Source organism: Oculina patagonica, chromosome 3 (genome assembly GCF_052425735.1).
Source record: "Oculina patagonica isolate OP01 chromosome 3, crgOcupat, whole genome shotgun sequence".
NCBI classification, from domain to species: domain Eukaryota; kingdom Metazoa; phylum Cnidaria; class Anthozoa; order Scleractinia; family Oculinidae; genus Oculina; species Oculina patagonica.
In genome coordinates, this window is record NC_135760.1 from 3,695,527 (window position 1) to 3,707,814 (window position 12,288).

General features: G+C 40.4%; 2 protein-coding genes across 2 annotated transcripts; both read left to right on the forward strand.

Moving 5' to 3' along the window:
* LOC144646134 (uncharacterized) lies at positions 1-1,259 on the forward strand. The gene has a single exon (XM_078505661.1). It carries the CDS (start codon positions 71-73, stop codon positions 788-790), a length of 720 nt encoding a protein of 239 aa, XP_078361787.1. The 5' UTR covers positions 1-70; the 3' UTR covers positions 791-1,259.
* Positions 1,260-11,041: 9,782 nt separating this feature from the next.
* Positions 11,042-12,107, forward strand: LOC144645577 (uncharacterized). The gene is made up of 2 exons (XM_078505154.1): positions 11,042-11,102; positions 11,570-12,107. Exons 1-2 carry the CDS (start codon positions 11,054-11,056, stop codon positions 11,959-11,961), a joined length of 441 nt encoding a protein of 146 aa, XP_078361280.1. The 5' UTR covers positions 11,042-11,053; the 3' UTR covers positions 11,962-12,107.
* Positions 12,108-12,288: the final 181 nt, after the last annotated feature.

The window sequence follows — 12,288 nt, forward strand, 5'->3', positions numbered from 1 at the left end:
TAGGGTTTGGCACTGAAGCGTGAACAGTGCTAATGAACTGTTTTATGTCTTTTATCGAGGCTCGATAAAAATGAAAGTCATCTGTGCAGGATTGAGCAAAACTGGTACGCAGTCCCTTGCAAAAGCTCTACGAATACTGGGGCATACAGTTCGTGATTATCAACATCACAAGTACACAGATACAGATGAGTGGATCGGTCTTTACTACGACGGGAAAGAACCAGATTATGCTTCTATGTACGAACATGTTGATGCAGTGATCGGCCTGCCGACTTCATTTTGGTACGAAGAAATCTTGAAAGTTTTCCCAGAGGCAAAAGTTATTCTTACTGTACGCTGGGACGGTGAAGATGGCTGGGTTAAGAGCTGGGCAAGTGACACCGCACTTTTGTTTAATCCCGGCTTTTTAAAGCGATTGTTTGCCCGCTCGAGGCACCCCAAGCGATGGATGTTTATGGACGCCATGTGTTTTTCAACATACGGCACAGTTACTTCAACCAGCACAGTTCTTGCTAAGAAGAAATATCGGGAACACAATGAGCGAGTACAAGCTGTTATCCCAAAGGAAAAGTTGCTGGTTTATAACGTGAAACAAGGCTGGAAACCTTTGTGTGAATTTCTTGGCTGCGAGATACCTGACCAAGAGTTTCCAAGAGCAAATGTTGGCTCATCTGTTAACCATCAGCTGATGGCAAGTCAGTTTCCCGTAAATGTGAACTTGCTATTAACAATTCTTGCTGTTTTAGCTTTACTTGGTAGCATATTTCTGTACAAATTATGGTATTTGTAAAATAATTTATACCATGAGGACATTCGGCAGATTTGTTTGCAATACTTGAAACAGTTGGATTAGTTTGACCCCCTTGAAGAGGGGATAGAGAGGGGGGTGGGGGGGGGGGGGGAGGGATTCCGAAATGAATGGGACAAGTATGCTCATTTAAAAATTTGAATTAAACCTCTAAAGATGACTAATCTGGGCATGACGCTCAAGCTTTTTTGATTCTTCAAAGATACAATTTTTCGTGTCAGATCCGTCTAGACGGCCAGTGCCATGGTTTATTCCTTGTGCATGCCATGCCGAAGTTACGCCAAGGCCCTAAATCCATACCGAAGATCTTCGGCATAACCTACTGGAACTTAAAAATATATGCAGCCTGGCCTAAGTGAGACCAAACCCATTATTTACACCCCTAAGTGAGAAGGTAAGCAACCCCATCTCCTGTCCCTTCTATATAAGTCCTCCCCCATATCCATTCCCCTTCCCCATAAAAAAAGTTAAATTTGCACCTTGGTCCCTAAACAACCCTGTTGGTCCAAAACAATTACAGTTAAAAAAATTTGGAGCCGATGTTTACAGTAAGGGTTCCTTTCCTAGACAAAATTTAATTTTACTTGTCAAATAAGAGGGTCTATTAAAGGGGGGTCATACAGTCTGCAAAACACCCTGTTTTGTTCTTCCCATCCTGCGAGCAGAGCCTCTTTTAACTTCCCTTCGGTTGAGAATTGGGAAGTAAAAAGAGGCTCTGCGTAAATCGTGTCATTTCTTTGAAGTCACCGCAGCCCCAAAGATTGTGCTGGTCAGCCTGGATTAAACCAGTTTTTGCTGCATGGGCAAACATTTTTGGGAGAAACTGAGGGTCAAGACAGAGCCCACAGTACGCTCTCGAAAGCACAAAAGCTGACGAATGTTCTTGCCATCTGCTACCATTTGTGCGCATGTGTAGCTTTTGGATCATTTAAGATCTTGGTTTCTCGCAAACCAAGAAAAAGTTCTAAAATCGCACATCTCTTCCATAAATTCACTAATAATACCTCAAGAGGTACTTGATGTGTTTTTACTGAAGGAATGCTCCTTGAAAAAAAGAACTTGCAAAAGAAACACTTTGTTCATGCTGTTGTGTGCGATCCGTCATGCCATTCCGCGCGCGCATGCCAAGATTAAGTCGCCCTCGCGCAAGCCCGCGCAAGCTATACGCGCAAGCATCACGAAAACCTCTCAGATGCTCAACAAAGATTTTACAGGGTGTGTTCTTCCTAGACTGCAAATTGGCTTTGTTTTCTCCTAAAGAGCGAATCGGCCATAATTTCTTGACTGCTAACTGCCAGATAAATAAATTATGAATTACCGGTACTTGCAAACCAACACTCAAATTGGCTTAAACCGCAAAACCGCCAGAGTATAATAGGCCCTCTATGCGAATAATTGTAACCTGGGGGGGGGGGGGCACTCAAGAAAGTTTTATTCGGGGGAGGCTCCGCCCCAAGGTCCAACCCCTTACCCTTTTATATACCATTTTGACAGAAAAAGCACCCCTTTCATGTACCTTTTATAGAAAAAAGGTACCCCTTTCATATACCTACACGACACAAAATATACTTAAAACAGGACGTTTTCTTGACATTTTTATGTAGCGCTTAATAAATAAAGACGATACAGCCATAAGTTGCGTCTGTTTAAAATAATTAGTTTAAAGCCCGTTTTAAATATTTCAAGGAAAGATTTCCCTACCCTTTCATATATTTTAACTTGTGAAATCCCTACCCTTTGATATACCTGATGCCTGAAAAAGGTACCCCTTTTGGGCGGAGCCTCCCCGTATAGGTCAGTATATGGAGTACCCCCCCCCCCCCGGAATTGTAATTACTGAATAAGCCATGCAAAAGCATAATGGATACAAAGTTTTCAAGGTGCTTTCAACTCGTGACTTTACAAACTGTACCTGAAATGAAAATGGCCTGTGAAATAAAAGGTGAAAGTCATTGAGTTGTGAATGTTAAAATTGTGCTCAGTTACCGACCTGATATTAATTTTTTCACATAAGCAGCATTTACCATTACCTCTAAATTAGGAAAGGCATAGAAAATAATACTAAAAGGTTACCTTAGACTATTACTGTTCTGTGAAATTAATTTAAAAAAATAAAATTATTTGATTGTATTTTTTTTTATAAAATGCTATCCAGTATTTTTTTTGAGGCTATTATATGGTTGTTACATAATTTTTCTTGCATATATGTCAACCTGCAATCAGGTTTTATTTCTTTGCATTTTCAGAAAAAAAAGAACAAAATGAAATAAATGCCTGATCACAAGTTATAAATATATTTAGGGGGCAACAACCCTGGGTTTGATCTGGGTGAACTTAAAAGACCTTGATGTTTTTTAGACTTCTTCACCACTCTGGAGTTATTGTTTGCAGTAGGCTATGCAAAATGTGTGAATTTTTTATATTTCTATATCATTTACTGATTGTTAAGATGTTAAATATCACAATTTGGTCTTAGATAGTTGTACAATATTTACACTTTAGACAGTTTACAACAATTAACAATAATTATTTATGCTAATGCTTTTGTGCTTTGATGGCCCTTTGTTGGTTGGTGGTAAAACAGTGTAATGGTACAAAACAAGTACCCAATCATCGAACTTGTGACAATCGTTTACTTGATGCCACATTACCATAGCAATGGCAAAACCTGGCAAAAACACCTTTATTTTGGCTTTAAGTTATAACTTGAATCCAAGCTTGGTAACTCCCATAATTTAACTATTATTTATCATCTTGTCTTTCTGTAAAGTTAAAAAGTTGGGGATGGGGTTCAGAGCCACCTTAAATTTTTCTCTTTTTGCTCCTTGCCTTCCACCCCACTCAGAAGCGGATCCAGGATTTCTCCTAGGAGGGGGTGCACCACTAAGGAATGGCGTAACTGACTGGTGACGTAAACAAATTTTAAAAATAAAAGGCCGCAGGTCCTCTCAGGGAGGAGTGTGCACCCCCTGTACCCTTCCCCTTAGATCCGCCCCTGCCACTGTTCTTCTACTTTTGTGCTCGCAACTAGTTGTCACATGTTTCTTTTCACACGATCAATTGGTGTATAAAAATAATGGAAATGAAAAGAATATTTAGGACAGTGATCTCATATTTTGTGTACGACTTCCTTTGTCATGGATGTTTATGAATCCTTTGAAGAGTTTCTTTGTGAAACAGACAAGGATTTTGTACTTGGAGAACTTCGTAAGTCGTCAAAGGTGATTGAATTAGATGAGGGAATGACCTGACTTACTTGATAACTACCATCTTCCGTGATGAGTGGAAATCTGCTAGGGTTACCCCACTGTATAAAATTATGCAAAACGCAAAGATCCGACACATTACTGGACTATATCAGTAATCCCTGTAGTGGCAAACGTTTTCAAACGAGCAGTCTGATAAACTGCATCACCATCTTCTCTTGCGCTTATTTTCCCTTTTCCAATAAGGCATTCGTTCTATTCACGCTACTGTGACTGTATGGCATAGTTAGGCAAGAGATGATCAAGTAAGATCATCTCTAGATCCCCCCCCCCCCCCCCGCACTATGACAGCTTTATAAATTCTAGTTAAAGCTTTGCACCACATGGTCGTGCGACCAATGATCCTAGTGGATCAGATGTCTTGGTGAATACTGTATTTTCTCGCCGTCGGGTCGTATCCCTAACCAAATGGTTTCAAACCCTAGCCAGAAATGCGTGACCATGTTTTTCAGCGTGGTTTTAAATGTCAAACATTTTCAGAGCTCCCCTTCCCATTTCCAATGTTATACCCATCGTTGATGAAGATTGATTGTTTGTGCAACATGCCAGGCTAAACTGGGAAACATTGTTGCGGACGGAAATGTTTTCCAGTTTAGCCACGCGGAAAACATTTGTTGTGGTAACTGAAATTTTGCTTCGCGGAAACAAAAAATGTTTCTGCCTCAAGTCAAAAACATTTTTGCTTCCCGGGCACAAATTTTGCTTGAAACCAGACTGGCTTGAAACATACCGGTATGTTGCCCAGTTTAGCCACCATGGAAGCAACATGCGTGACACTTTGTCCCCGGAACGTTTTATAGCCACTCGGGCAGCAAAACATTATCCTTGCTTCCCGCTAATTAATTGTAGCCACCCAGGGAACATGACAAGGAACAATGTTTCCGGAACAATGTTTTTAACATTGAAACGGGGAGGGATAGGAAAGGACGAAATTTAGTAACCTTGCCAACATTTTTGTCGAGGGTTGCAAAATACTGTGATGAATTGTATGGCGAATTTAAGTCAAAGAAGATGACGGCGTGAACAAAACCACGAAAAGATACACTATTTATATCACCAACAGAGCTTCTCCGGTTTCTTGGGTTATCACGGGCTTTAAAAATATATATGAAGGCTTTGTTTTGTAGGTTGCAGATTTAAACACAGCTTAAAATCACAAACAGCAAAAGAAAATAAGCTTAGCAGTAAGATGTTACCTTCGCTTTCACTTTCTCGTCTCTGTTAACTAGAGGTGCTAGAGGAGTCCTCGCTACTTTCAGCTCCTTTTTTTTCTTGAATGTTTATTGCGCTCGGAATTCAGTCATGCGACATTGATAAAGTTAAGGCGTAAGGTATCTGCATTTGTATCGTCTTTAGGTATATATATATATATATACCTAAACAAATGAAGACAAGAGCACATCTTTGAGACAAGAGATGAGTACATCTTTGACAAGAGAAGAGTACATCTTTGAGTACATCTTTGAGACAAGAGTACATCTTTGATAGCTTTCTTGAAAATGTTCCATTAATAGCATTTCGGAAACCTAAAAGCCTTGGTGATTATTTGGTGAGAGCAAGAGTGAATAATCGTGAACGTGGAGATTACAGGCCAGGCACATGTAAATGTACATTCAGAAGATGTGAAGTTTGCAAATACATGGATGAGAACGGTCGTTTTAAGAGCTCGCAAGACAATTAACAATTATTGGATGAGGTTGAGCATGATAGCGATAATTATCAAGGCCAAAGTTTCTGTTATCTGCCGAAGCCGAAGGCTGAGGCGGATAACAGAAACTGAGGCCTTGATAATTATCGCTATCATGCGAAAACCGAATCCAATAATTGTTTTATTATGCACATTCCTGAGCTGCACTTGTAAAGACAAGAGCGCGCACAAACTTTATTGTTTATATACTTTTATAAGCTTACAACCTTTCGTCACTTCTGCATGCATAAAACTATTGTCTGTAGGTATGACGTCACTTCTACATATGTAAAATCTAATGTCTGTAGGTATGACGTAAGAGAAACAGCAAGCACGAATTAGCTGCGTGCTTATAGCCAATCAAAATCAAGCTGGTAACACCAATGTATAATAATAGAAGTTATTCGATCAATTACAACCTTAATTGTAACTCTAGTTATGTAGTTTACTTAATTACGTGTAAGAAATGTTCGTTGCAGTATGTGGGCTCCACAACAACGAAATTTAGACTTAGGTTTAATAACCACAAGTCTAGAGTTAGGCGACACGAAATGTTGACGCAGGCCGAGAAAAGGGCTGATGATCTTTTGTACAGACATTTTTGTAGTGAAGGACATAATGGACTAAGCGACATTAAGATTCAATTGATAGACCGGGTTAATGGAGAACAACAGTTGCGAGAAAAGGAGGGTCAGTGGGCTTATAGACTGAAAACTCTAGATCCGAATGGATTGAATGATAATGATTTTTTCTTTGTACAAAATAGGCGCTCGAGACGTACGTAGATTTATGTAAAGTTAGTTAGCGCGCGCATGCGGGGGAGTAAACGAATTATTGTAGCGCGCGCGCGTGGTTGCTCAATTTGAAACTTGTTAATGTAGTATGGCGCGTGCAGGGCAACGGTTATTTACCCTGAAGAAGACGCCTATAAGGCGTCGAAATATAGGTAAAAAAATGGAAAAAAAATGTCTTCATTTGTGATAAAGTTATCACAAATGAAGACATTTTTTTTCATTTTTTTTACCTATATTTCGACGCCTTATAGGCGTCTTCTTCAGGGTAAATTACCGTTGCCCTGCACGCGCCATACTACATTAACAAGTTTCAAATTGAGCATCCACGCGCGCGCGCTACAATAATTCGTTTACTCCCCGCATGCGCGCGCTAACTAACTTTACATAAATCTACGTACGTCTTGAGCGCTTATTTTGTACAAAGAAAAAATCATTATCATTCAAACCATTCGGATCTAGAGTTTTCAGTCTATAGGCCCACTGACCCTCCTTTTCTCGCAACTGTTGTTCTCCATTAACCCGGTCTATCAATTGAATCTTAATGTCGCTTAGTCCATTATGTCCTTCACTACAAAAATGTCTGTACAAAAGATCATCAGCCCTTTTCTCGGCCTGCGTCAACATTTCGTGTCGCCTAATTCTAGACTTGTGGTTATTAAACCTAAGTCTAAATTTCGTTGTTGTGGAGCCCACATACTGCAACGAATATTTCTTACACGTAATTAAGTAAACTACATAACTAGAGTTACAATTAAGGTTGTAATTGATCGAATAACTTCTATTGTCTTGCGAGCTCTTAAAACGACCGTTCTCATCCATGTATTTGCAAACTTCACATCTACTAGATGTACATTTACATGTGCCGGGCCTGTAATCTCCACGTTCACGATTATTCACTCTTGCTCTCACCAAATAATCACCAAGGCTTTTAGGTTTCCGAAATGCTATTAATGGAACATCTTTGATAGCTTTCTTGCATCTGTTAGATGACTGCAACACTGGATGTATGAAAATGTTTGCGACAAAAAAAAAAAAAAAAAAAAAAATATATATATATATATATATATATATATATATATATATATATATATATATATATATATATATTGTAATGCTAGAAATGTTGTGTATCTAATTAATTGCAAGGTTTGTGGTTTGCAGTATGTCGGCTCCACTACCTCTAAGTTTAGGCTAAGATTTAATAATCATAAGAGCCGGCTTAAAGCTCACTCCAAGATGTCACCTGCCAATAAGGAAACCGATGACCTTATTTATAAACATTTTTTTAGCAACGGACATCAGGGACTACAAGATCTTAATGTACAACTGATAGATAGGGTAAACAGAAAGGAAAATCTAATAGACAAGGAAGGACAGTGGGCGTATCGGCTTCGCTCCTTGAGACCCAGCGGTCTCAATGAGAGCGACTTCTTCTACAGCCAGAATCGCGGAGAACGTTTACGTAATTAGAATTCTTTTTAGTGAATTTCTTTATAATTAACTCTCTATATGCGCGCGAGCTCAATGTTTTCGCGCGGGTTTAATGTTAGCGCGCGCAAATTGCTTAATTCAAATTTGTAGCCGTTACTGTGTATTTAGCGCGTGCTATGTATATAGTTTAAATTTGTAACGTTACTTGTAGAATGGCGTGTAACGCTATGTAGTTACATTCCTCAACTTCGACTCCACTCCTTTGTTTGCTCGTTCCCCACACAGCGGTCAAACGCAAAAAATGACATCTCTTCCTGTCTTCGCCGCCTCGAACTTTTTACTCGAAAGTGGACAAACTTTTGTAAGAAATTGTTAAAGAAATAGTACTATGAAAGAAAATTTCACGCTGGGAAACTCAGTGGAGATGAATTATAAAATTTCCAATCCATAAGCGGCGTATAAACCTTAACTTTCCAGGGACGGTGTTAACTTTTGGCTTTAAAGCGAAAGCTTTCGGAAAATTAAAGACTTTGTATGGCAAATTTTGGCGGGAATTACACAGGAACTGTTCACGCGCGCTGCGTTTGACCGCTGTGTGCGTTCCCAGAGCCAACGAGCTCCTCGGTCAGTGGTGTGCGGTCCCTGGCAACCACACCGCTGACCGTGGACTCTGGGAACGATTGGGGTCGCCTCAAGGGCACACAGCGGTCAAACGCAAAAATGACTTTACCTCCGGTTTTCGGCGCCTCGAACTTTTCTAGTAAGAATTTGACTCGAAAGTGTGCAACTTTTGTAGGAAATTGTTATAGACTGAAATAGTACGGTGAAGGTAACTCAGTGGAGATCAATTATAAGATTTCCCATCCATAAGCAGCATATAAACCTTAACTTTCCAGGGACGGCGTTAAACGTTTGACCGCTGTGTGACTCTTCCCGGAGTGGCACAAGCGCCTCACCTAAGACACTTACTCCATCCCCAAAGCGGCAACTTCAAGAAACAATTCTTGTTTCCCTGAGAGGTTCGAGAATACGTAGAGAAAACGGGGTTCCACTGCTTTTGTTTGTTGTTTGAATGGCAAAATCACCCTAAAACCCCCAAAATGCCTAAAATAATTACAGAAAATGGACCAGATGAGTTAATTTACTTCATTTTATTGAAATTTAATTTTACGAATAGACGTTTACACAATTTTGAACTCCATACATTGCTTCATAGAGCGCTAAAAGACCTCAAATTCTCAACCGTCGACACCCCGGGCGTCGACACCTATATAGCTGGGGTGTACTCCCATATAAGGGCTATACAGGTATGTGCCGCTCAACAGGGTATGCTTTTTGTCTCTCTGAATAAAAAAATCACCCTTTTGACTCTGGAACAGGGTCTATTTTTTTCCCAGAATCCTGATTAAACACGATCAAGTTTAGCTATGAAACTCCGCTCCTCTCATCGCTTTTCTCTGGGCAAAAGACAATTATTATTCCAAGTAACGCGTCACGCGAAGAATGCATGATTTAATCGAGCACGCGGTGTACCCGTCGGTGAACTCGCTATGTTGTTAATGTTGTAAGGAATCATTCGTTTTGCCGTGGTTTATCTGTGATACTGATCACAGTAAATCTTCTCAAAACCAACGCCTGAACAACGTCGGCCAAATGTAGTTTCCAATCTTCTATGTGACAGAAGCCTTGATCTTATGTGACAAACTGTTGAGATTGACTTATGTTTCGCATCGTTCTTGAAGAACAGATTTTCAACTTCCGGTGTTTCGAAAAACTGTTGTGATTGACACATTTTTCGCATTCTGATCGTTCTTGGTGGAAGAACAAAATTTTCAACTTCCGCTTTGCAACTAGTCTTTTATAAACGTGGCGCGCAGGCGTTATACGCAATCCGCTGGTCACTGTCAAGATTAGGGTTGCGGGCCCCTCTTGGGCCCGCAAAAAGAGGGCTTCCAAGGGGGGGGGGAGGGTAGCCGTGTCACAATGTCGCATGTTTCTGAGAACCCAAGTCGCCAAGCCAACAGCTGTAAATGTCGGTGTCATTTTCCCGCTTTTGTGTCGCTGTCGCATTTCTGTGCCGTAATGTCGCTTATCGCGGTTAAAAAGTTCCTGTGTCGCCAGTATTTAGGGTCATGTCGCTTGTCGCTTTTACCCCTCCCCCTTGGAAGCCGAGTTCTCGAGAAATTCCGGCATTGTAAGTACAATGTTAAAACACTTGGTTAATTATTGACACCGTTCGAGCTTGCTTGCGTACTTGTTACAGCTTGTAAGTTTCGTTGTATCGCTACGTTTATTAACATAACACCGCTTTCTCGTGACAGTCACGTTCTGCTCATTCATAAACTCCAACATTAATAACAATATTTATACACAGGCCTGTGGTGATTCAGGATCACATTGTGTTTACCATGCCACCAAAACCCCCAGGGGGGGTACTCCGGGATCAAAGTGACGGGGATGATCGAATGGAGGCAAAACTCAGGACCCAAAAAAATCCCTGAGTCTTCCGACATTGCCCAAAAAAATCCCTGGACCAAAAAAAAACGCCCAAAAAAATCCCTAGTCAAATTACCCCTAAATTGCCAAGGCCGCGCTAAGGCACTTTAGTTTGATTTTAATACCCAAAAAAGTCCCCTTCCTATTTAAATCAAGTCACCCAAAAAAATACCTGCCAAATTCTCCTACCCAAAAAAATCCCGGAATCGAAAATTTCGACCCCAAAAAAATCCTTCGCACATTCCCGTCACTTGGACCCCGGAGTACCCCCCCTGGGCCAAAACCTACTCCTGAGAAAGCAGCCGCGCAGTTGGCAAACATAGCCACAAAGAAGTTGAGAAGGAAATAGAGCAGCTTCCTGATGACTTAAAAAAGCTGTTGTCCATGAGGAAGTTTAAAGAATTCCTTGAGAAAGCCTTAAACAAGCTCGAAGCTGGTGGCCACGAGGAGGAGGAGGAGGAGGAGGAGGAGGAGGAGGAGGAGAAGAAGCTGTCAGACAGTCTTTTGGTCATTTTGCCATCCTTAGCACTCTCTGACGACAAGGAGGTACATAAACTGATACAAGATTTCTATGAAACTTACTACACGGACGAGGATTTTGACAATTTTACAATGTCCAGGTATGAGTACATCGGTAACGTAGTTGGAACGGAAACATCAAAATTTGTCCCTCGCGAGTGGATCGAAGAATTTTTCCCGGAGGACTTGAACGAAGAAATCTTGACAGATGAAAGGAATTCAAATGCAAAACGTTTAACTAATGCTAGGGGAAATTTAACTGATTTCCCGATAGAAGATGCTAATGTTAGAGCAGAACTCACATTCAACGTAGAAGCAAGCTTTGCCAACAAGTGTCGTGAAACACCAGCACCTCCAGAAGGATCCATATTACTTAAAATAGCAGCAGCGTTTGTGAATAGGTTGTGCACGTCGAAGCGCTTTTTCAAGCTGAACAGTAGCTTTCCTAAGTGCCCTGGTGTCTATTTTCTATATTATTTTGGTGAAAGGGAACTGTATAAAAAAAGTCAAATTTTTGGCTCATTATATCAGCCAGTTTATGTAGGAATGTCTACAACTGATATTTCAGGACGCCTTACAGACCACCGGAGTAAAATTGTGGCAGCAAAAGATCTGAATGTTGCTGACTTTGCAGTGAATTTCATGCTTGTTGACAATAGACACTATGCTCTTTGCATAGAGGGGATGCTGATTGAACATTTTAAACCTATTTGGAACAAAGAGACAATAGGACTGTGTTTTGGCACTGGAAAAAGTTTGTGGAAAAAATTCCATATAGACCAGGATGTTGACAGCATCAATAGACTTTTGGGTCTGCTTGAGATTGTGGGTTTATCTGATGATAAAGACGATGATGATGATGATGATGATGATGATGATGATGCTGCTGCTAGCTCTGCTGCTGCAACTGCTGCTGCTGGTGATGATGACGACGACGATGACAATGATTTGTATCAGTAGGTCCATACTGTCAAGCTTGCTTATCTTGAACTCCCTGCGATCTTGATCATAAATTTGCTTTGCATTTTTTTGTATAAGGTTTAATTTTCTGTAAAAATAACCCAGCTATCTCAACTACCTGCCGTCTCAAGCAGATTCAATTTCCCTTGAGCTATTTTTACCCTAATTTAGTCCTGCTGTCTTGAACTGTCTTATCATTGAATTAAAAATTGTAAATGTTTCATTTCAAACAAAAGCAATCACAGTCTACAGTTACTACTGCTGTACTGTACTAGTGAACTTTTTTTTTGTTACATTTCTATTTGAGCTCTGAAAGTTTGCAAAACC